A 26,085-nucleotide genomic window follows, 5' to 3' on the forward strand; every position below is an offset into this window, starting at 1 on the left:
AAAACCATTTTTAATGTCTGCTCTATGCTCTTTAAAAACATAATTACCTTCAATAAGGGCCTTTTTAAGAGCATTTGAATGGTGAATCTTTTTTGTTGTTTTTGGTTGGTTTTGGTTTTGGTTTTTAGAGACAGAATTTTTCTGTGTAAGCCTGGTGTCCTGGAACTCAAGATGTAGACCAGGTTAGTCTCAACCTCACATAGCCAAGCCCCTCTCTAGTGCTGAAATTAAAGGTGTGCACCACCACTCTAAGCTCTAGTAGAGATACCTTAGAAATGGAAAGTATTTCACATTAATGCTAACATCAGGAGTGTGAAATCCTAGGCAGATACACAGTGGCCCAGTAACCTAATGTGTTTTCAGGGTTAGGGTAACTGACTCCAACACCAAGTTCTTGAGATGCAGACTAAAACCTGTGGAAGAAAGGAAGGTTCTAAAGTGAGAGAAGGTTGAGATAGACAGACTACCCCAAATCACTAGTGGAAGTTTATGGTGTAAACGGAGTCTCTCTGTCCCACCTGTTAAGAAAAATCCTCTACACAGGCACACAGAAATCCAATCAAGCCAAATTAAATCAAATTAAAATTCCCATGTTTTAATAATTGCAGCACTCTCAGGTGGCCGAGAGCATGGGGAGCACATGCGAAACCCATAACCACACGTTTCTCCTGGGGGGGGGGGGCTCCCACTTAAATACCCTGTGGGAGTGGTCCTGACCCCTCCCTCGGGGAGGGATCAGGACCTGGCATGCTGGGATTTGGAGTCCAGACCAACGCAACTCCCAGGCCAGGGGGCTGGGATGGATGCCAGGGCCTGGGGTGATGCTCCCAACTTAACATCACACCATTCAGTCCCACAGCTGCTTCCAAATAATCACTCAGAGGCTTACATTAGTTATAAATCTTTGGCCAATGGCTCAAGCTTATTATTAGCTAGCTCTTACATTTAAAATAGCCCTGATTAATTTATGATTGCCATGTTGCCATGGCGTTTGTCCGTTAGCTGGCATGTTGTTTCTTGGGTGGCTGCTGGCGTCTCTCTCTACTTTGTCCTCCTTCTGCCTTTATCTCCACTTGGCCTTCCCACCTAGTATTATTTTTCCTGGCTATAGGAAGCAACACATATTCACAGAAAGACCATCCCACAGCAGGATGGAGATTTTTCTCTCTTCCAAGTGTCCTTCTGACCCAATAATTAGTGGTGGACCAAGGAACAGAGACCAAGGAACCAAGAAATCCCTGAGGATGCAGGGCTATTGTGTTGCTCACAGCCATCAAGAAAGACAATCTTCTCATGATAACAAAGATGCGGGACAGGGGTGGAAGTCTGTCATATGATCGGCTTCATAAAACATTTGTTGAATATATGAGCTAACTAGGTAAAATGTGGTTTTCCTGGGTATAATGAATAGAATTACTAAGCTACTCAAGCCAAAAAAGAAAGAAAGAAAAACGCTTCAATCTAGTGTTTAATGGTAGTCTTTATTTTTATTATAAATGCTGCTAATTCTACGATGACGTCTATCAACCAACTATGCTGGGATTTTAATTATTTAGGAGCTCAGAAGGCACCTGAAGTCGCCCCCTACTGAAGCTACAGAAATGACAGATGTGTTATTCATCTGGGTCGTGATGATCACAACACAAGCATCTAAACACCACATTTAGAACTTAAATACATTTTACTTATCAAATATAGGTCAATAAAGCTGAAAAGATTTTCACAACAAATTGTATGGGACTTTTGTACTCGGCCTGCAATGACAGCTTGACCAATCAAAAACAGGATGTCTGATATAAAAATCTTGCAGAAAATTTAATTTGTTTAGTAATAACTTCACACAAGCTAATGTCATATAAACATTATGAAAACTATCCAAACTATTTTAATAAATAATCACATAATCTCCCTAAGTAGTTGTGGGCCAACTTTCAAACATCAAATACCATTTTAACACAAACCATTTTAATGCTAGTTAGTTTTGCAACAATTTTATGCTAATTTTTACAGTCATAAAGATCCTGGTAACTAATGAAGGTTTACTGTGTAGTTATAGATTCTGAAGTCATAGTGGAATCTGTAATATAAAATTTCTTAGATATTATCACTGAATATAAACAAATAGAATCTACTTTAGGCTATTTAAAATCATGATTTCTTTGGTTTTACGTTTAAGTTATGTAAAAATATATAATATCAAAACTAACAATGACTTTCTGATCCTTCCAATCTTTTGTAAAACATGCCTGATAATGATGCTGTCAATAGCCCATGGGACAGGGAGGTCTTCCTGGGACAGATGACCGTAAAAGGAAGGTCACAGTCCTTGAGAGCTGGCTACAACTGGGAATTAGTCACAGGATGGTCCAGCAGACCTTATCTCATATTTTAGTCAAGCCTTTAGTTCCTGCAGCCCCTCATCCCACACGCTCATGCATTCTGCTATTTTTCCGTTCGTATCACCTAAGAGATTGTTTGCCGCATTTAAGATTTAGGGCACCACCAAACATCCAGTGACTAATCTCCAGCAGCCCAGAAGCACTCTTTGTTTCTTTTCCAAGATGATGCTGGTTCTTCATATATTTCCTAAGAAAACAGAACCACAACAGGTCTTCAATATGGACTAACAAGAGAGAATAAAATACACTCAGACAATTCAGACAAGAGACCAGGACGTCTACTTCCACCACCCACCACTTTTAACAATCTACGCGACACATCCACGAGCACCAGCATAGATGACAGGCAGAGGTTGTCACACGATGCAACTAGAGAAAAGAGTAAGCAACTCCACCTCGGCTGCCTGCTCTACTTTTATCTACTAGCGGTTAGATTAGGAATGAGAAAATGGAAGGCCTTTAGCTTCAAACCCTTTTTTCTTTCCAAACTCACCGACCTGGACATTCCTAAGATTGGGGGTGGGCTGGGTTTCCACCAGCTCTGAGGTTACGTGGGAAGCTGGCAAGTGTTTTCCACAGGCCTGTGCCGCTGCCCGCTGTGACCTCTGTGCAGTGCTCTCTACCTGCCTGTGGCCCCCTTGCCTGTGTCTCAGATGATCTTCAAGAGTGAGCTAGGCAAAGAATCAGACTGGAACGCAGACAACCCAACAGGAAGAGAAAGGTTATAGCATCTTCCCACACTGGCCAAATTTCACTTCTACAGAGAGAGAAATCCAGATTCAACTTCCAACTGCCCTTAAATTCATCCCTGTCATTCTCACGTCTCCTCTTCCCGCCCCACCTCTTCTGGTCCTGTCTTTCTCTCACCCTCCCCATTTCTACTACCTTGTTAAATTGCCTCTTCTGGGTTCTCTCAGTTTCCTCACAGCAGCTATTTTAAATGCTTGGCCTGAAAGATGTGCACTGCAGGCCATGGCAAGCCACTAATGCCTTGTCTGTTCCTGGATAAGGTCTGCGGCCCCTGCTCCCCTTCATTGCCTCTGAGCACCTCCACGTTCCCATTTCTCTACAGACCAGCAAATAGAAAGTCCAGCTATTCCTTGAAGAATAAACCAAGGGCATTGCCCACGCTGCTTCTTGCTCAGTTGCAGGGCTAGCCCCTGCCCCCATCAGCTGTCTTGAATGTCTGTCTGCTCTGCTCCAGTGAAGAAAGCAGCCTTGCCATCTGGCTTGAACCTCATTTGGAACGCTCTCCACTCCTCTCCCATGCACAGGCTTGCCTCCTATCCTATTCTCTCAGAATCACGTGGTCTTTACACATACCCTGTCTTGTAATCCCAGAGCAGTTTCTAAACTCTTTAGCCCACAGAGAGGATCACATTTTACCCAGAAAATACATTTACTAAATTTCCCAGACCCTGGTTCAGGGTCCCACCTGATCATCTTTCCCAATGGCTGAGGCCAGCCACTCTTTTGAGGATAGTCCTGGCCCTGTACAGCTCTTCTGATCCTTTGAGCTGGCATTAGTTCCTTGGCTTTGGGAACAGCCACACTGCTAAGGGAATTCTAGACTCGGATGCATAAGTACATATTTCCAAGATTTACAAGTACAGAACTGTCTGTTCAATGTTGCTGCAGTCAGGCTTGGCGGTGAGGGCTGTTCCTTCAGAATGCTCCATTTCACCAGAGAATTACTCATTCTTGTTTAGCTTGACTTATTGGCAGAAAAAAAATGACAGAATGTCCTATCACTGCTTCTATTTTGCACACATACATATGCATATATTGGGGATGAGGTCTAGGTAGCCTAGGAGAGAATAAAGCTTGTGATGTCCCTATCAGTGCCGAAAATATAGATGTATACCATGTCTGGTCACTATTAGTCTTCTAATCCACCCGGTAACATTTTCTCAGACATACTATCCACCCTAAGACAGAACCACTAGATAAAGGCTCTTCTGCCTTAAGGGATTTCTGTTTTAGGCAAAGACTAAGTAGCAGACATCATTCTCACTTTCCTCTAGTAGACAGAGTCCTTACTGAAAGGAGATTACCGTATGAACGGCAGGAAGAGTGTGGACTAGAAATTCTAGCTGCCAGCACTCATGAGGCCTTTTCCACACTACACATTCCTTGGGGCATATATTTTTTATACTTAAACTTGGAAAACAGAAAGATCATAAATGCATCATTTCAGATAAGGAAAACCAGATTCTGCAGGCATGCAAGGCATATGAAACCAAATTCTGAACGTCCTCTTACTTCACAAATGAGCTATTTCCATCACTTACCTTTTTCCATATGGGCACCTTGGCTTTCAAAGAATCGATGGCATAGCTCATGGCTTCCAGGGACGCGGCTCTGTGAGCCGAGGACACAGCAATGATTGTGCTTGCTTCTGACACCGGAACCAAACTTTAACAAGATGATGAAAACAATTACCATTATCTCCTAATTCACATAGTAGAGAAACCACTGAAAGGGTGGGAAAATCTGCTTATAAATTATAGTTATACTGTAATTCTCTTTTATTTAAATATTTAGTTTAATTAGAAAATGGTCACTCATGTCAGAGTCAGTGGAAATTAGCATATAGCCATAAAATTTCTTTATGGGGACTAAGAAGAAAAGGTCCTCTCTCTAATTCAGTGATTCTCAACCTTCCTAAGGCTGTGACCCTTTAATACAGTTCCTCATGTTGCAGTAACTGCCAACCATAAAATTATTTTCATTGCTACTTCATAACTGTAACTTTGCTACTGCCATGAATTGCAATGTAAATATCTGTGTTTTCCAATGGTCTTCAGCAACCCCTGTGGAAGGGTCATTTAGACCCATAGGTTGAGAACCACTGCTCTAATTCAACAGACATCTAATTCAAACAAGGTACAGGGTAAGATGGTATCTAAAGACCAAAGTGACCACACAAACTTAACATATAATTACAAATAATACATACCAATTAATCTTAAGTAACATAACTGGCAACACCCAGTAGCATTAGCAGTTAGTAATAAAATTATAGCTAATAACAAAATAATGACAGATGTCTTAACTGCTGGCTTCTTTTAAAATCCTGGAAGGCCATTATTCTTGGTAGTATGAAAAATAAACTGTCTTTAACAGCTTCAGATCTACAGCCAACTTTCAATATAACGCCAAGCCCAGGGCCCAGAACAACTGTCTAAGGCCTTGAGGATTTAAGCAGGCATGCCCGCAGGCACTCAGGCCTGGACCTGAAGGTCTTCATTAGAGCAAAAGAGGGATCGAGGGCACCCAAACTGCCGTCCAATAAGCAGTCCAGGAAGATGCTGGGAGACCTCTCCGCTGTCCTCCAGGGGAAAAAACACAAGCCTTCCTTTCTCAGTAGGAGACAGTCAGTATCAACAGACAGACAAAAAGCAACCAAATTCAACATTCAAAAGGCAAGGAAACCCTACCCAAGTCGATGGAACACCGCGATGTGTCTGACTGGCCATTTCTGCCTGATGTCAAGACAAATTTTTCTGATTTCATTTTCTGCCATTGGTAAATAAGCTTCATATTCTAAACTAGTGACTTTTTTGCCTTCAAAGTTATTTCTTGTAGTCCCTAAAAAACAAAACAAACAAAACCACATTTTTCCTATACTAGAAATACTTCATTTACAGAATATTTTTTTTTAAAAAAGGATTGTTTCTAACTTACAAACAAGTATTGTACATTTGTCTAAAACCTACTTTAAATTTTCTACAGGAAAAACCTGATTAGGAAAATAAACAATAACCACCTCCAAGACGGTCAAGAAATAATAATAATTAAGCAAGCTCCCTGAAAGCATTTATTCCAAAACACACTGTGTTCCTCTTCTTACCAATAGTGTTTCATACTTAAAAGAAAAATATCTGCGTTCCCAGTATTATCAAAAAACACATTTTTACCTCAATATTTGGAAAATGCAAGTTTTTCTCTTAGCATTGACTTTTTATCATGCCTTTATTATCCCTGTAATTTAATACAGCTTGTTAATCAAAAAGTAACTAAGATAAAACCAGAACTGAGCCAAGTGGTGGTGGTGCATACCTTTAATCCCAGCACTCGGGAGACAGAGGCAAATGGATCTCTGTGAGTTCAAGGTCAGCCTGGTCTACAAGAGCTAGTTCCAGGGCAGGTTCCAAAGATACAGCGAAGCCCTGTCTCAAAAAACCAAATACATACATACATACATACATACATACATACATACATACACTACATACATATTAAAAAGTTTCTGTCCAATTCCAAGGGCAATCCTGGTTTGCCACTCAGTACCCTGTGCCCTTTGACTGTTGACACTAACACAGAAGTTAGTGTCACTAGTTCCTACTCTGTTGCAGAGGAAATCACAAACTCACCTACAAAGAGAGACACCGCACCACACTGCGGGGAGATCACCAACTGAGAGACTTCATCCACTGAGAGCTTCTCTGCAGTCAACAGTATTATGTCTTTAGGTTTCTCTTCAACCTCAACCACATCTTTCCTAGAAATAAGATGTCAACAGCCTTCAGCGAGAGTGTCAGAAGTAACACATAAGACTTACATGTTGTTTCCATGTCCCATTTTCTTCTTTATCAGGTAGGAAGAGGAGGATTTGATCTGAATGATAAGTTCAAAGTTCTATCAAACTAATACAACTATTACTATCCCTCATTAGTCTACAGGAATTCTACATGGTCCTAATCATCTAGACATGTCCATATCATGTGCCAATATACACCAAGAATGTAATTATTGTTCCTCTCTCTCATACGATACAATTGAGGTATCACCACTTTCATCTGTATGTATGTCACCACTAACTACTATGTAAGCGAGCCCCAAGCCCAAAACATCACTAACCACTATGTGACCAAGTCCCACACCTAGAATACCGCTAACCACCACGTAACCAATCCCCACACCACCTAGAAGACCATTAACCACTATGTAAATGAGCCCCACACCTAGAACATCACTAACTATTATGTAAAAGAGTCCCACACCTAGAACATTACCAAGCACCATGTGACCAAGTCCCACATGACTTAGAAAGTCACTAACCACTATGTGGCCAAGTCACACACCACCTAGAACATCACTAACCACTATATAACAGAGTCCCACAACTAGAATATCACCAACCACCAAGTAACCAAGCCCCACACCACCTAGAACATCACTAAACACTATGTAGTATAGGAGGTCCTTTGATCTTTGTGTTGCTTTCATTGGTTAATAAAGAAACTGCTTTGGGCCTGGTGATAGGGCAGAACTTAGTTAGGCAGGGAGATGGAACTGAATTCTGGGAGGAAGAAAGCAGAGTCAGGGAGACGCCATGGATCCTCCGCCTGTGACAGACACAGGTTAGAATCTTTGCTGGTAAACCACTGCCACGTGGCGATATACAAATTAATAGAAATGGGTTAAATTAATATAAGAGGTAGCCAATAAGAAGCTAGAGCTAATGGGCCAAACAATGTTTTAATGTATATGGTTTCTGTGTGATTATTTCAGTTCTAGGTGACCGGGACAAACAAGTGGCCTTCCTTGTAACCACTATGTACCCATGCCCTACACTTAGATCACCACCAACCACCATATGACCAAGTCCACACCACCTAGAACAACACTAACCACCCTGAACCCAAGCCCCACACCTAGAATGTCCTTTTCGTTTATTCAAGCAAGACATGGGAAGAGAGAGGAGACAATGATTCCATAGGAACAAGGAGCCCTTCACAGTCTGGCTCAAGCGCAGTAGTCATGGAGGAAAGAAGGTAATGACTGTGACCTACAATCTAGATATTGTGTAAAGTCTTTTTTGGTATCTCATTTATTCACCAAACAGTAATATGCAATGCCATATTTTATACTGCGCTGGGTAGTTTTATGTCAACTTTACACAAACTAGAGTTATGTGTAAAGAGGTTAATGGAGGAAGGTCATTGGTTAAATAAAAAGAAACTGCTTGGCCCTCATTGGTTAGAAGATAGGTGGGAGGAGTAAACAGAACAGAACACTGGGAGGAAGAGGAAGTGAGCTCAGACTCCACAGATCTCCTCTCGGGAGCAGCCGCCTCAGAGAGACGCCATGCTCCCAGCTCCCAGGCAGACGCACGCAATGAAGCTCCGACCCAGGATGGACATAGGCTAGAATCTTCCCGGTAAGACCGGTGCTCACAGATTATTAGAGATGGGTTGATCGGGATATCAGAATTAGCCAGTAAGGGCTAGAGCTAAAGGGCCAAGCAGTGTTTAAATAATACAGTTTCCGTGTAATTATTTCGGGTAAAGCTAGCCTTGCGGGCAGCGGGGTGCTGGGGACGCAGCCCCGCCGCTCCTATTTCAACAAGAGGTAACTTCAATCTTTCCATACCAGATGGGCTGTAGGTAAGCCTTGGGGGCATTTTCTTGACTGATGATTGATGTGAGAGGACCCAGCTCACTGTGGTGGGGTGCAACCCTTAGGCTAGTGATCCTAAGTCTAAGAGACTGGACAAAGCAAGGCATGATGACCAAGACATGAGGAGCAACCCAGTTCTCCATGGCTTCTGTTTCAGTTCCAGCCTTGAGTTCCTGTCCTGGCTTCTCTCAGCACTGAGTACAACCCGATAGTTCTAAGCAGACATAAACTTTTCTGTTCCCAGCTTGCTTTTGGTCATGGTGTTTTATCATAAGAACAGAAATCCTAAGACAGAGACTACCCAGGCACTGGTCTGCAGGGAACAAAAGCACAGGCTCCTGGCCTCAGAGAGCTCATATATGAGTAGAACAAGAAAACCAATAAAGAAGCACGGGTCCAGGAAGATGGCTCAGCAGCTCCTCAAGCCTAACTACCAAGCTTCAAGCTCAGAACATACACAAGGGAAGGAAAGAATCAACTCCTACAAGTTGACCTCTGACCTCCACATGCACCCTGTGGCATGTGTACATTCACACATAGACGCAGACACACAGACACACAGACACACACACACACACACACGAGGAATGCAAACCTACCACACTGATAACTTAATAGAAATAAATGAATTTCTGAAACAGGTCTCAGGGATCACAAAGGTCTCTCTAAGGAGATCATGTTGCAAGTTCATACCTGAGAGATAAGAGGCAGGCACGTGAAGAAATGGGAACAGGGTGCAGGTGCTAAAGGGAGTGGCAAATGTCAAGACTCTGGAACAATAAAGAGCTTGATATGCCTGGCAGCACAGGAGCAAAGGGAGAGGCTAACCTGAGGAGGCCAGGGACAAGGACCTTACCCTATAGGCACAAGAAGTGTGATTGGAAGTCCCGTGCCAGTTCACTGATTAGAAAAGTGAAAGAAGGCTCGGAGAAGTCATTAAAGATGTATCTGAAGTACTGAGAATTCATGAAGTCTTAATCCAGTGGTGTTTCCCTATTATCCAACTTTAAGAAAATAAAGAAGGCAACTGACTCCCGGGATTTCTCACGTTCTCTACATGCCATCTGGGGTGCCCGGCCCCTTTCCACCAGAGCTTCACAGCCTTTCCAATGCTGTGGCTCTTGGCTATACGTCCCCGTGCTGGGGTGACAATTTTACTTCTGTTATGAACTGCGATGCAAACATCTGATATGCAGGGCATCTGATACATTGATCCCTGTAAAAAGGTCATTTGGCCCCCAAAGGGGTCATGACCCACAGGTTGAGAATCACTACTTTACACCCTTTTGGATTCTGATAACACAGAACCCCAACAGGTCACCTATGTGCTTCCCACCATACAGAGACCCCTTCCCTCTGATTGTACAAGACTACCCAAACTTAGCGTGCAGGTTCTAAAATCAGCTGAGAAATCACTCAAACGAGAGCTTTTTACAGACAGCGTCACCTCCCCAGCCCCCAAAGACGAGTTTCTTTTTTAACTTCTCTGAAATTGTTTTCCCACCGTCAAAATACAAGCATAGTAAGATCTCAGTAAGCAAATGTAAAATAAATATAATGAACGCATCCTGCTGACATTAAACCGCTCACTACCGAGGTGACGGGAGATGGGAGACTGTTGTACAACCCTACCTACCATCAGTGAAGCTGCCCCATTGATGTTGCATCAGTAAAGGACACAGCAAACCAAATACAAGCTATCATGCGTAGGGTCCTGCAGCACAAGACTAGCTAGGAAAAAGAGACACCACACACCTAGCTGGCTCCAATGCCCTATCCTCCGCTAATTGGGGGGATAATGGCAATTTCATCTCCGGGCTGAAGCAGGAGTTGCTGATCTCCAAGCTCGACATACTCTTGACGAACAGCAAGGATCACCTGATTTCTAACATCGGCCAGTCTGAAAGAGAAACAGTCTGTTAGAAGGGGCAAAGTGAGCTCCGCCTCACATCTCCTCGGCTGCACTGAGGAACTCATCGCTCACAAAGGTATTAATCTAACTCTCATTCTGTAGAGGGCATAGCCCTCGAAGAACATATTTGGTGACAAAGATGTGGTAGGTTACTATTTGCTGAAAAGCCAAGTGTTTGGTGGAGGAAAATAAACAAATACCCCCAAACTAGACGAGGCCAATATTCAAACCTTTAGAGAGAGAGAGAGAGAAAATAACTTCCTAATCAGAACATGGTGTTTTCTCAGGCCTAAGTGTAGACAGCGATAGTCTAGCTGAGACGTCTCCCACGAGGACAGTTGTGTCCCTGAAAGTAGGTAAAAGAGCACAACGGTTTGGCCAACTTTTCACTGAGAGTAAAAGCAATCTGAAAGACTCCAGGGGAAGTACTGCCTGCTGAGCACACAGGGAGGGCAGTTGCCTTCTGTACCAAGCACTGAGTTCTGGGTCAAGCCTGTCTACAGAGCAGAAGCAGCACTCCTGGCATTCCTGGGACACTGTCAAATAAATTCCCTCTACATCTCATCAGAGAAGGGCTCAAGATGAAGATGATGGCAGTTACATTCAGACTTTCACATGCCAGGAGGACATTTCTCAAATTTCATAAAACGCCAAGCTCAGCAGCATGTAGTGTTTGTTACATTTCTTTAAAAAAAAAAAACTCAGAAAAGTTTAAATATTCTAAAGAAAAGGACAGAAACACTTACAGTGAACATCTTTTAAAAGCATCTTTAAAATTCTCACCTTAGGTTACAAAAGGCACAACTTACATTTTCTGCCCTAGAAGCTATAAAGATGGTGGTAAATTATATAAACAAGTCTAGGGGCGTCCACTTTGCTGTGTCGTTATTTTAGAAAATTACCTGCAATGTCGTTAAACATTTCTAAATATGGGAGTTTTAAGATTTCAAGAAAAATAAAACTAGTATTCTTATGTTACAACACACACACTCACATATACACACACATAATTTACACATTTCATAAACATCAAAGGGTCCATTCTATGATTCTACAACTTTAACTACCCAGGATGCAGAGTCTCTATCTCCTTCCACAGCTGCGACGCTTTGATTTCCTGCGGCACAGAAATGGTCTCCGAACGAACTCCAGTTATTTCAGCACTTTTTGCAAAATACAACACTTCAATCTGAAACAGGAAGAGATGCTTTAAATGGCTCGCACTGGGAAGTTTCCCAATGTAACTGCTCGTAAAACTTCAACATATCCACAGATTCATATTCGAGGAAAACGCTTTAAACCCAGCTCTGATTTCTTCATACTTTTTAAACCTGTCACAAGCTTGTGTGGCACCATTAAATCTTAGTTTCTTTCCTTAGAAAACATGGTTAAGTCTGACTTCAACTGACATAGAATTGATTCTTCCATAAATCATAAAGCAGTGAACGCAGGTTCACTGGAGCAAGGGGTGAATTACACAAGTAAACTAAATAACTCAATCAGCAAAGGTCCAGCTTTGATTTCACGGTGGTCAAATGACCTTTGATTCCGGTCTACATTTCGGTTAAGTTACACAACACACAAAACTTGGCATCCAGCAAAGCAAATGGTCTTGAATTACAGGATAAACAGGTAGTGCCTAGGCCAAACCTGTGCAGTCAGCCTGGGAACTAAGGGACCTGACCATGCAAAACAGCTCACTTGTCACTCAATACCACTTAAGTCTCTACGCAATAATCATGGAGTCTGCGAATTATCCAATGCCTGTCAATCCAAAAGAGGTAGGTGGCACATTCCTCGCGTTTTAACTAAAAAAAAAAAAAAAAAAAAAAAAGCAATTTTCTCTATCGAAATGAATCCATGAGGAATGACAGGAAAACAAAGTCTAGGAGCCTTCAGCAGGGAATCGGTCCTGCAGGCCGGGACCTGGACACCAGAGTCCGGGAACGGAACTTGATTTTCGGTGAGCTGCAGGCACAAGGCCCGGAGCAGGGACGGAGTGGAGAGGCAGGGCCTCCCGAGCAGGGCCGGGCCTGTGGTGGAGCCCCGAGCCCAGACTAGCTCTCGCACGCAGAAAACGCTTACCTGGCACCGTGGAATCATCCCGCTGCATGACAGAGAGCTGGTTTACGACCTCAGAGGCACCGGCTAACTCAAGGCGCATGCGCAGTCAGATGCTCCTCTAGCTCGGGACCTGTGCGTGCGCACACTCCGCCCCGCCCCGCCCCCGCCCCACCCCGTCCCCTCCCCGCCCTGATTTCACAAAAGTTCTCTGCTGCAGTTCCCTTTGCCTTTGTGTCTCTGATCTGCAGGTCAGCTGGTGTTCCCGCTTTGCAGCCTTCTATCTCCATTCCTTCTCCTCTGCGACCCTCCATCTCCATCCAGGGTGGGATTCGGGTTCTTCTCCCAGCCTGGGGACCATATCTGACTGACACTTCAGTGTTATGGGCGCTCAGAAGTTTTTGAGTCAGCGACTCGATCCAGACTTCCTAGTCGCAAGCCTCTGCCATAGCTGTCACAGGGGTACTTGGATTTCAGTGGGCCTGGCTGGGCACGCATTCCTGAGAGAAGACTAAACACTCGTAAAGGTTAAACGGTAACTGTGTTCCAAGTGTAATTCTAGGGGGAGAAAATCTTGATGACAGTGGAAAGGGGCGTGTCAGAGCCACTTGCTGTGAGAAGTCTCACCGAGGAGATTCTTGTACCAAATAAATTTGCCAAAATAGTAAAAAAATATGGTAGGAAGGGGCATTTCATGTTTCTGTGTCAAGCAATAGTAGTATAAAATTGGGTAATAAGTTCCCAAGAGGAAAATAGTTGGTAAGGTGGGTGTTTCCAGTTCGATGAAGGAAAAGAAATACTGGAGGCAGAATAAGATTTATGGTTTACATCAACATATAGTTTGGTAAAGTTGCGAAACACTAAGGTTGAAGGTTTATGCCCACATCGTGTTGGAAAAACAAGAAAACTGTGACAGTCACCCTAGGATCCTGAGTGGTGTCCAATGACGGCAATATCTACAAAAGGCTAAAAAATAAATCATGGTTTAATGTGATTATGCTACCGAACTGGAACACATATAGGCCAGACCCTATTATTCTTGGTGGGAAGGGGCTCGAAAATTACCCAAGAAGAACGCTTACTAAAAACTTTCTCAGATAGCCTCAGAACTGAGTCAGAGATTAAAGGCACTGGCTACTCTTCCAGAGGACCCAGGTTTAACTCCCAGTATCCACGTGGAAGCTTTCAACCCCCGGAATGCCAGTTCAGGGGGATCTGATGCTGTCTTCTGGCTCACCAGATTCCAGGTGCATAGGGGGTGCTCAGACATGCTGGAAAAACACCCACGCACATTAAAAAAAATAAAATATTAACTACAAAAAACCCTTCTTTGGGAAAGATTTCATTAAAGAATGTGACTAAAATAAATAGCTCCATAATAAATTAATTGTAAAAACAAAGCGTGTTAAAGTTTTAATCCATTTAAATATATAAAAGCCGATTGTGAGACCATGATTACACTCTAAAGTGTTCCTGACATCAAAATACTATCATTTATTTTGAAAACATTAATGAAAATAGCCAAAAATTGAAGTATGTAATTAAAAATCATCAAGTTTCTCTATAGTTTTCATATTGATGCCTCTTATTTTACAAGATTCTAGGGCTGGGGATGTAGTTTGGCTTAAAACCACAATTCACAGGCCTGAAAAAATAAAATTTAAATAAATCTTTTAAGAGCTAGAATAAAAACTGGTTTGTCGCTGTTTAATGTTGAGAATCTTGCTGTTTCATTTCTGAGTTATTAGTGGGATGACTTTTCATGTTTCTTTGGCCTCTTATACTTTGAGCTTCTATTTACTTTTTCCTTCATTTCCAAATGAATAAAAGGCACACAGCCCTATCTCTAAGCTCTGGATTTAAAGCAAGACTAACACCAGGATATTTTCATGTTATGCCAAAGACTTGATGATATCTTAATTAAAAACCCATTAGTTGCATAAGTGGGTGATCAGAATGGAGTATAATAAATTAATTAAAAACAGCAAAACATCTTTAGTAGCATGATTATTATTTGCTTAAGTTAGAATTTATTATAAATAATATCTAGAACCACCATTTTCTCCCTGTACTATAGAAATGGCATTTAGTTAAAAATAAGAACATGAGTTCAGATAAAGACACTTCTATTTTATTTCCAAATTTTTTTAAAAGGCTAAATTCTATGATTCTAGAAATATAGGCGTATTTATGTTCTTCACAATGGGCTCTGTGAAGATTTCATAAAGATAACTTGATCTTAGGAAAGGATTTTCAAAGTGTGCATTTCCTTTTCCAAAAATAAGATTTCTCAGAAATGTCTGACAGGACATTGTAAGCATTGCGGTGAGGATGGAGAGCTATCCTGGCAGCTGAGAACCAAGGAGCTCTCCAAAGTCACTCTGCATAACACACCTCCCACAGATTTATTGGGAGGAGAGAAGCAGGAAGGTGGCTCCCTTGGCTCAGCTGAGAAACAGAAACAGAAGCAACCTGGATAGAGTATCTTGGGTGGGGGCAGGGTCCTGCAGTTAGCGTATTCTGTGGATAGAACCTGGCAGGTTCTCAGGGGAGGGACTTAAATTCACTAGAGTTTCTAACAATCTTTGAATACAGAGGTAACTGCATTCCCTGTCCAAATAAAATTGTTTAATACTTTCCACCATTACTAGTACACATTGTTGCTGTGCTGTGTAACTAGAACTCAAACTTATGTCAAGAATACGTCAGGAATAAGACAAAAGCACGGTGATGAGATGGCTCAGTGACTAAAATTCTTATGGCCTAGCCTGACGACTTTCGCTGGTTCGCAGATCCCGTAGAAGCAGAGAACTGACGAATGCAGGTTGTCCTCTGGTCTTGACTTACTGCTTACAGCTCACATGAGCACACACACACCCGCACATACACACGAATACATAAATGTAAACATTTACAAGTAAGAATAATGCAGAACCACAAAGTAGAAATGAAATTCTAAAGGAAATACTGATACCATTTGAGAAACAAACATTAAATAAGAAAACCACGGTTAGAATCAGAGTCAACTGTAGCATGATTAATAAACACCCAGAGACAGAAATTGGGGTTCAATCTGAAGGTCAGAAAAGCAAAACAGCCAACTAATGGCTCAGTCTGAAATAGTGATCCTGTTTCCAGCAATCTAGAATGAGACTGTGTATAACAGCTGTCTCCTCCCGTCTTATACCCTTCTCTAGTAAGTGGAGGCCCAAAACTGTGAGCCTGTTCCACCTTGTCTGAAGGTCAGAGAGTTTGAGCTTAAGCAAAGTCCTTGAAGACTACTTCAGGCAAACACACCCTGACCTAGGGTGTCGTTGCTTGGTGTTTTGGACATTAAAGGTGGCCCCTGGAGATAGCTCCACTCCATCCTGACCAAAGGTCAGAGAATTCAATCGCACTTCTCCGTCTTTTGAAATAGGAGATTTGGCCTAGGGAGTGGCTGCTTTCAGGATACTTGGTCTAGAATGGGTTCACTGACTAAACAAATGAATTCTTTTCTCAAGAAATAAGGCTTGATGTCTCAAAGTACTGGGGCAAGTAATTGTTCTGGTTGTCCTTTGTATAATGTTAAAGCAGCCTTTTGCCACCCCCCTTTTTGTATTGGGGTATAAAATGTATGGAAAATTAAACATGGGTGAACTCAGCACTCAGAACTCAGTGTGCAGGAGGCCCTGAATTGCCTTCCTGTTACTATTCTGTGTCTCTGTGTTTCTTTCTTATCTCTGTTCCTCCTACCTAACATTTCCAATCCTCAAGCCTCTACCGGGAACGTGTGAACCTGCTGTGGCTAGAATTGCAGCTGAAGTCCTCCCGAAAAGATGGCAGTGCTGGGATAAAAGGTGTGCACCTCTACTGCCCATTTTCTAAGGCAAGCTAGTGTGGCTACTGGGATTGAATGTGTGTCACCACTGCCTGGTCTGTAAGACTGATCAGTGCAGCTGTTTTACTCTCTGAACTTCAGGCAAACTTTACTTATTAAAATACAAATGACATATCGCTTTAGTCATTTATTGTTCTAGACCAGTGGTTCTCAACTTTTGTAATGCTGTGACCCTTTAATACAGTTACTCATGTTGTAGTGATCCCCAACCATAAAAATTATTTCATTGCTGGTTCATAACTTTAATTTTGCTATTGTTATGAATTATAATATAAACTTCTGTGTTTTCCAATGGTCTTAAGCAACCCTTATGAAAAGGTCATTCGACCTCGACACCCCGTAGGGTGAAATCTGCACTGCTCTAGATTTTGTCTCCACAAGTGAAATAATTGGGGTGTTCCACCTCTGTGGCTCTTGGCACTGCCACAGGCATCTACTGCCTGGTGGAAATGTGCATAAATGCAGGCAAGGAGTTGAACTTTAATGGCCTTAAATTTTCAATCAATTTAAGATTAAGCAGCCCCATGTTGCTTGTGGCTATGTATTGAATTCCAAGTAAGAAGGATACATGCGGGGGGGGGGATTAGATTAAACAAAGGATACTAAATAATAATAAATGCAGAATAGATGTTTACATCACAGAATATAAAGATTATCGATGTCTTTGGAAAACAGTAAATGGGACCTGACATGCCCTGGAAGTTGTAATAAAAGGTGACTTTGCCAAGTAAAGAACTTATATGGTATTCTAAGGACAGTGTGTGCTCTAATAAAATATGGAAGTATTCTAATGTATAATGACAACCTTTCATATTTGTGTTGATTTTTTTTCTTTGAGACAGAGTTTTGTTATAGAGCTCTGACTGGCCTGAAACTCTCTATATGCAGCAGACTGGCCTCAAACTCATAGAGATCCTCTGCCTCTACCTTTCAAGTGCTAGGATTCCTAGAGTGAGCCACTGTGCCTGGCATGTATTGAATTTTTATGATAAACATCCTTCTAATATCCAGGGGAATTGAGGCCTTGAGGAGAGACCGTGGGGGAAGTTTGAATGGTAGGCAGCAGGTAGAGAAGTTTCCGATCATGGTGGGTAAGTTGGTTCCAAGCTTTCTCTCTTTCTCTTACATGCGCAGATCATAAAATCAGGAAAGACACACTAAACAAATGCCTTTATATACCAGCGAGCAAATGTTATGGTCCTTTAGAGAAGAAAAACGTGTCACGAAACAACATTCTTTTTGAGGGTATTTTCTAGTTCTGATGCAAGGAAATCAAGATTGGGAAACAGCGGGCAGACGGAGAATAAAAAGATAGAAAGACGCACATGGTGTAAGTGCTGTCCAAGAAAGTTGATGTGACAGTGACCACACAGAATAAGAGCTATTGGATTATAAGAAATATTAAATAAACAGGGAAATTATGTAATAAAAGAGTCAATTCAATTTTGGAAGGTATACCAAAGCTAAATTAGTATATGCCATATTAAAATGGTCTCAAATTGCATAAAACGAACACCAATATCCTCAAACCAAAGCCAAATTCAATATACTAGTTGTGTATTTTACATATATCTGTCTGCAATTGTTTAAGTTAGCTGTAACTGTGAATTTGACACAGCCTTCAATCATCAGGGAGGAGAAGCTGCACAGAAGGTGCATAGAGGGACTATCTAGGTCAGGTTGGTCTGTGGATGGCGTCATTCCTTAGGGAGGCAGTCCTGGACTTTATAAGAAAGCTAGGCAAGCAGAAGCCTTGAAGAAAGCCAACAAGCATGCCAGAAAAGTGGCATTCCTTCATGGTTTCTGCTTGAGTTCTCACCCTGATGTCCCTCAGTAGTGAACTGTAACCTGGAAGTGTAAGCCAAGAAAGCCTCTTCTCCCCTAAGGAGTTTTGGGTCAGAATGGTTCATCACAGCAACAGAAAGAAAGCTAGATCTACAACTAGTCAACCAGCAAGCAAAAATTGGTGGGCATACTATCTGGATTAGCAACTTACTTGATGTAATTGACAAAAACCATTTCCAGCAACTAGATAGTCTCTCATTAATGACGTTAGGTGCTTCAGAAAGGTTGCTCCAGTGTGATTTTTCCATTAATTCCCTCACAAGCTTCCTTCAATCCTCTCTATGTATCTGCATACGCTTCATCCCCTCCTAGATACTTTTCTAAAGGATTCCCCTCAGGCATATCATGTTTTGGAGTAGCTTTTCCTTTGTTCTTACTCCTGGGGTTCACTGGACTTCATTAGAAGTGGGTTTGAAGTTTTGGTCACATTTAGAAGAGTTGAGTCATCCTATTATTTTTTTTAAACAATTTCTCTTCTCCTGTGTGGATTATAATTATATAAAAATATTATTTATACTGAAAGTTGCCCCCATGTTCACTGGTTTTCTAGTTTCCTTTCCTTCCTTTCTTCCTTCCTTCCTTCCTTCCTTCCTTCCTTCCTTCCTTCCTTCCTTTATCTTTCACCATTCATTATTCTTCAAGTTCACTAAAATTTTCTTCTTTAATACCTAACTTATGATTGATATAATCCAGCTTATTTTTCATTTCAAGCACTTAAATTTTCATCCCTAAGATTTTGCTATGGAAAGGTAATCTGGGTCCCTGGCTAGAGGGCCCTACTCTCTAGACTCTAGCCCTTGGAGGCAAATCTCGCACCCCACTGCCACCCAGAGAAACCCCAGAAAGCTGAGAGTAGACTCCCCATACCCCCAACCCCTACCCAAGACAGTTGCAATGACCAGAGCCTTTGTCCCACCCACACCTGGAGAGATAAGTGTCTGGGTCCCCAGCGGGAAGGCCCTACCCTTTAGGCCCCAGAACCTGGAGATATATCCTTTGCTGTACCACAAACCAGTGAAGTCCCAGAGACCTGGGAGCAGCCTCCCTACAACCACCCCCCACGGCATCTGTGACCACCAGAGTCTTGGCCCTGAATACACCTAGAGAGGTGTCTGGGTCCCTTCTGGACCCCACTGCAACCACCTGAGCCTTGGCGCTGCCCACCAGAGGAGCTTCACCTGGAGGAAGAGCAACCACCTGGAGGAAGAGCAATCACCTAAGTAAGCCACAGGATAGGTACCACATATCAAAATTATATTAAGACCAGATAAAACAATTTAAACAAACTCTTTTTATGAGGCTACAGTTACCCTGATACCCAAATCACACAGAACCTCAACTAAAGAAGAGAAATGCAGACTAATCTCTCTCATGAACATTGATGCAAGAATACCCAATAAAATACTGGCAAAGAGAATCCAAGAACACATTTAAAAAAAATCATTCACCATGGTCAAGTTGGCTTCATCCCAGAGATGCAGGGTTGGTTCAACATATAAAAGCCTATCAATGTAATGTACCATATAAATAAACTGAAAAAAAAACATAATGTCATCTCATTGGATGCTGAAAAAGCATTCAACAAAATCCAGCATGCCTTCATGATAAAGGTCTTGGAGAGATCAGGGATACAAGGAATGTATCTAAACATAATAAAAGCAATATACAGCAAGCCAACAACCAACATCAAATTAAATGGAGAGAAACTCACTAAAATCAGGAACAAGACAAGGCTGTCTGCTCTCTTCTTATCTACACAACACAGCACTGGAAGACCTAGTTAGAGCAATAAGGCATTAAGGTGATACAAATTGGAAAGGAAGAGGTCAAACTTTCAGTATTTTCAGATGATTTGATAGTACATATAAGTACTCCCCACATTCTAAGAGAGAACTCCTACAGTTGATAAACACCTTCATAATGTCGCAGGATACAACATCAACTCAAAAAAATCAGTAGCCCTCATATATACAAATGATAAAAAAGGCTGAGAAAGAAATCAGAGAAACATCACGCTTTACAATAGCCACAAATAACATAAAATATCTTGGGGTAACTCCAACCAAAGTTAAACTGACCAATCCCCGAGCAGGGAAAAACTAACCAATTCCCCCTTCTCTTTGGAAAAACTCCACCCCTAAGGAGCCCCATAGAAGCCTTTCTGCCCCTTCAGTTAGAAGCTGCCATTATTCCCTCCCTGGCAGAGGCAGCCACTCTTTTAGACTCCTCCTTCCCAAATTTCTTTCTCAAAGAATCTTGGGTGATGACGTTCATTCTACCTGCACAAACCAGAAGAACCTGGCTGGGATGTCCCTTAAGGGACTGAGCTGAAACCCCTTGCTGAGATGCTCCCTAGGGGGCCTCAGCAAGGCAGAGCAGAACAGAACCTTGCTCCTATGCTCCTTAAGGGGAACTAAGCAAGGCCAGGCAGTAAAAAGTAACAACTTTTCCCTGGAGCTAGAGGAGATGGCTACATTTCTGCAGGGAGCGGGGGCTTCCCTTTAACAGAGTGTTAATGAAAGAAGAAACATCTTGGGCGGGAGAAGAAGCAGATAGAAGGGTAGAAAGGGGAGGAAGAAGGAGAACTAGAAAGAACTGAATGGATGAGATGGGGGAAGGACAGAGATGGAGAACAATGAAAGGGGTATTTTGATATTATGAGGCTAGCAAGAAATCTGATACTATAGAATTCCCAGGGATCCACAAGGATGACCCCCAGCTAAGACCCTAAGCAATAGTGGAGTGGGTGCCTGAACTGGACTTGCCTTGTAGTCAGACTGATGAATATCTTAAATGTCACCATAGAACCAATGGAAACAGAGGCAGAGACCAGCAGAGGAGCACTGGGCTGGGCTCCCAAAGTCCAGTTGAAGAGCGGGAGGAGTGAGAATATTAGCAAAGAGGTCAAGACCATGATGGGGAGACCCACTGAAACAGTCTACCTGAGCTAATGGGAGCTCACCAACTCCAGCTGGACAGGGAAGGAGTCAGCATAGATCCAAACTAGTCCCTCTGAATGTGGGTGACAGTTGTATGGCTGGGGCAGACTGAGGGGCTACTGGCAGTGGCACCAGGATTTATCCCTACCTCCTCTACTGGCTTTTTGAGAAACTATTCTCTTTGAAAGGATACCTTGCTCAGCCTAGATATAGTAGGGAGGTCCTTGTGCCTTACTCTCTCAGAGAAGTGGATGGGGTGGGGGCTGGGGGGGATGGGAGGAGGGGAGAAAGTGGGAACTGGGTGTAAAATGAAAAGAAGATAGTTTGTTTTCTTTTTAAAAAAATAAAATTTTAAAGTAAAACAAGAATTAATTTACTTGAGTTATGAATTAACCAAGTTATCGAAAGCAATATATTAAAAACTGAAAAGAAATTGCTGTTTGCAGTACTGGCTTGCCAAAGGCATGATGTTTCTACTCTCACCACATGATGGCGCCACTTCAACTAACAATTACAAATTCCAGCCTCCAAAATTTGACTTTAGTTCTGCATCTTTTGAATGCTACTAGATCTTCATCTTCATACATGAATCCCCAGCATAAACTGCGAGCATCCATTTGTAGGCCTGACCAACTCCATAAGTCTATTTAGTAGTTAACTCTTAACTATCAAGATTACTTAAATTCCCCCCCCCCCACTCCATGACGACTGGGAGCTGAGTTTTCCTGAAAGGTTTTGCTAAGTTTGTTCAAAACCGCCCCCAGAACAAAGGAAAGGGATACATGGCGCATCATTCTTCCATACAGATATAAATTCCAGGTCAGTTAAGGATTTTCCACAGAGCCAATCCAAATATGAGAAGTGAATGCTCCAAACAGTAAGCCAAGATCTGAATTTTTCAAAATAATGTGGAATATTGAGATATCACTTCTTGATTCACAAGGTAATATACTATCAGAGAAAATGAATGGACACAGTATAATCATACCCAAGAAATTTTTATTTGGTGTGTCATCTGCCATCCTTGCTTATTAACGTCTTAAACAGCAGGACTTCCTGCCATGACCCCACTTTTTCTATTGTTCCTCCCGTTTCTGAGAACAAGTCCTTTTTAAATCAGGCTCCATGCTCTGTGCAGCCAATATTTAGTAATATTTAATTTTCACAAAAGCCTGGTGAGGTAATCACTTTTATTTTATAATTGAAAGGAGACACAAACACGCAGGGCCTTTTATCTAGCAAAACACAGAGCAAAGGTCCGTTTGTGCAAGCGCCACACTAACCCTTGGCCCCCGGGGGGTTCGCGATACCCTAGGATGTGGGTACTTCTGCCTTCTGTATCGCCCTTGGTCAGTCCGCATTGACTGCCACCCTTCGTCATACCTGAAAACTTGCTGCTAGAAATAGACATGATGAAAGGGTCTTGCAGTACTACCATAGCCCAGCAGCTGTCGGTGTACACTGGGCCTACCCCTTTCAAGATCCCAAGGGTTTTCTTAAAAGTATAATTTTAGAGAAAGGTGCAGAAACATCTTAACCATGCTAGGACTAAAAGCCAGCAATGGAAATAATCTGCTCACTCAGAGGCTACATGCTGGGTTGGATAGCGGAGCGCAGGAATAAACTGACACAGGGAAGATTTTCAGATCCAAATAACTGGCGGAACTTGAATATGCTCTCCCAAGTGCCAATTGAGCATCTGACCACCCTCCAATCAAGTCTCTTGAATACCTGTCAATTCTACAGTCTGAGAATTTCTTTCAGTTCTGAGCAAGTAGAACTATTTTTTATATGCCCAGAAGCTGGAGGAAGACGTGGTTGCTGATATTCCTGGAGGATTGAATGTTTGTTGAGAACTCCTTCCGACCTGGGTGGGAACCGTTTCCTTCCCCTAGGAAATGGTTTCCACAATAGTCTTTGACAGGCCAGGCGCTGCAGGAGAACAACAGATGAAGACCCCATAGGATTTATACCACAGGATTCATAGGGCATTTCACTGCCATTGCAATGAACTTAATCTGGTCAATATTTTGTGATGAAATATAAATATACTTAATTAAATAAGGTCTAGTTCAAATTAGGACAGTCGAATTATACCAGCTAAAACCAAAAAAAAAATCTCTTAGAGTGTAAATCTGTATATGCATTCATTCTGCTATGATAATTCTCTTTTCTATATTGTGTATATGAAAAAAACCATACAATTAATTCAAAGCCATCAAGTGTCTGGGAAAAGAGACAGCTGTAATACTGTTTTATACATTTTCTTCTCCAGCCGTTAAAATAGTCAGCTCCACAAGAGGGAGCTAGCGGCATCTTATCCTCAGAAGACTAATCGGAAATAATGTGTTGTTACTGTGTTTAGGTAGTAATGCAAAGTGTTCAATGCTCACACATGTTACTTAAGAAAATTAGCTTTGCTAGTACTGTCTCCTTCAAGGCAACATTTCGGATCACTAAAATTGAAATTTAAATAGGCCATTATCTCATTTTAAAGGAAATGTGAAGCAGACCCTGATGGTGCATAACTGTAATAACAACAGCAGAGTGGCTGAGGCAGGAAAACTAGAAATTTGAACTCAGTTTTGACTACATAGTGAGTTCCAGGCCAGCTGGCTTCTGCTATGAGACCTAGAAAATGAAAAATAAGTGTTTAAAAATGCATTTTAGAAAAAGAATTGACATTCTTACCAATATTATAACTTGCTAAAATAAAAAATTTGGCCAAATACTGTATTACCTTACAAAATAAATGTGTGCTGAGTGGCTCCTTTTGTGTATCGAGATGGTGTTAAATTCATAGGCATCTCACATTTGTGGAACCACCAAAGCATCACGTATTGCTCTTGGAAATTATGAATGCCTACTGCCTTGGTCCTAATTTGAGTGTCTTAATGACCAACATGAACACATAAGGACAGGAAGTCATATATGAAAATACATATCTACATATGAACACACACAAACAACATTACTTAAGACAATGCATATGTCTAGGTCTCCTCCACCTTCCAGCCCTTACATTATCCTCCATTTGCTGTCTAAAAAGAGAAACAAGAAATGGTAAGAAAACAAGCTTATTGTGTAGGACAACGCTATCAAACTGGCCATTTCTATGAAGTAGAGGAGCTTCCTTCATATTTAGAGTGTTTATATCCATAGAAATGGTAATACTTAGTGCCTTGTTATGCTAGACATTGCCTAAGAATACTGGGAAAACCGAGTCTCTAAGAAACTAAAGTACTTGCCAGGGGTTCCTTGCTCTAAGCAAGGATTTAGATCTAGGTCAACCTTATTCCAAGGAATAAATTGCTCATATTCCTATATATTCAATCTTATTACTCTTATTCCTTGTTCCTATATGCTCAACAGCAGCAGTTTGATGATACCGACAAGTTCACAACTTAGATTTGTATGTATCTAGTAAAATATGTTTGGGCATGGCTGGATGCGCAAAACGTATGACTTCCTTCGATGGATGTCATGGGAAGTAGGGGAGAAATGGAAGAAAGCTATTTCCAAACTTCAAATCACTTATGGAGTAGCAAAATTTATTATGTAGTACAGCACTGTGTTCAGGGACATGTCCAAAAGCCAGGTTAAATTCCAGGATATTTATATGGACAGTAGGATAGCTTGTTTTGGATGGTATGAGTCTTTTGGGGCTCCCACAAAAACCCTGTGACTCTGATCAACTCTCTTTTCATCTAGAGGAAGAGTGGAAGTACGGGGTATGGGGAGCTAGGAAACAGTGGGACATGAAGTAAGGTTTACTGCTTACCTTGTAAGGTAGGTAAGGCAACATCCTTCTTCACTGGAAGAACCATTTTGGTTGGATTCTCTGTTCCTCCTAGTGAGAAGTCCTCCAGCTGATTCACCAAACTCAAGCAGAGCACTTGAGGATATTTGGCGATGCCTTCTCAGACCTGGCACTTGGAGGAGAGCAGTCAAGGATCAGATCAGTCTCTGGATATACAGAAAGGCTGAAGGACTGAAGCCGCCCCATGTTCTAGTCTGTATGAACCAAGAGTACTGAGGAGAGGAAAGGGTGGGGCTCAGTGAACTCCCTATCGTTGAGAAAACTGTAAGGTTTCCCGTCAGAAATGATTCGTTTCTTTTATCCAGAGAGAGGAAGGTACTCCTCCACCAAGACAAATACCAAGAAGGTGCAGAGGAACTGCTCAGAGCCTGGGAAGGGGGCCTGCAGACTCTTACTCTCAAGGAAGATGGGTTCCCTAGCTGGGTGCCAGTGTAAGCCCCATTACCTAACTTGCACATGTTCTGTCTGGGTTGGGGAGAAACCAGCCAAAGAGAGTCAACAAGGCTAGACCTGAGATACAGGCCTGTAATCCAAGTGTCTCAGGAGGCTGAGGTAGAGAGTCACAAGTTCAAGGTCTACCTAGAGTGCATTTCAAGCTAATCTAGGCAGCTTAGGGTCACCAGTCTCAAAAAGTAAAAAGTAGGCTGGGAATATATTTCAGTGATAGAGCGCTTACCTACAGGTGTGTTAAATCAATACTATAAACGAGAGATGGGGATGGGAGAGGAGATGACGGAAAATGGGATAGAGAGAGATCAACCCTACATTCACTCGTGGCAAAGACAAGGGAGCTGGCTCAAGGCCAAGTTGGTATGGTGAAAAGA

At 42.1% G+C, this 26,085-nt stretch overlaps 1 protein-coding gene and 1 pseudogene across 2 annotated transcripts; one reads left to right on the forward strand and one right to left on the reverse strand.

The window, feature by feature from the left end:
• Positions 1 to 1,462: 1,462 nt before the first annotated feature.
• Positions 1,463 to 12,899, reverse strand: Mocs2 (molybdenum cofactor synthesis 2). Of its 2 annotated transcripts, XM_075976045.1 has the most exons (7): positions 12,802 to 12,871; positions 11,784 to 11,905; positions 10,560 to 10,704; positions 6,776 to 6,903; positions 5,840 to 5,990; positions 4,691 to 4,814; positions 1,463 to 2,586 (listed from the first exon to the last, which is right to left on the reverse strand). In XM_075976045.1, exons 3-7 carry the CDS (start codon positions 10,655 to 10,657, stop codon positions 2,518 to 2,520), a joined length of 570 nt encoding a protein of 189 aa, XP_075832160.1. In that variant the 5' UTR covers positions 10,658 to 10,704; positions 11,784 to 11,905; positions 12,802 to 12,871; the 3' UTR covers positions 1,463 to 2,517. The 2 variants fall into 2 exon arrangements, with proteins under 2 accessions (XP_075832160.1, XP_075832159.1); XM_075976044.1 differs by lacking the exon at positions 10,560 to 10,704 and having other exon boundaries at positions 12,802 to 12,899.
• Positions 12,900 to 13,023: 124 nt separating this feature from the next.
• The window catches only part of LOC142851892 (large ribosomal subunit protein uL1 pseudogene), a 201,489-nt pseudogene continuing 188,427 nt past the window's right edge, over positions 13,024 to 26,085 (forward strand).

This window comes from Microtus pennsylvanicus, chromosome 6 (assembly GCF_037038515.1).
Source record: "Microtus pennsylvanicus isolate mMicPen1 chromosome 6, mMicPen1.hap1, whole genome shotgun sequence".
Lineage (NCBI taxonomy): Eukaryota > Metazoa > Chordata > Mammalia > Rodentia > Cricetidae > Microtus > Microtus pennsylvanicus.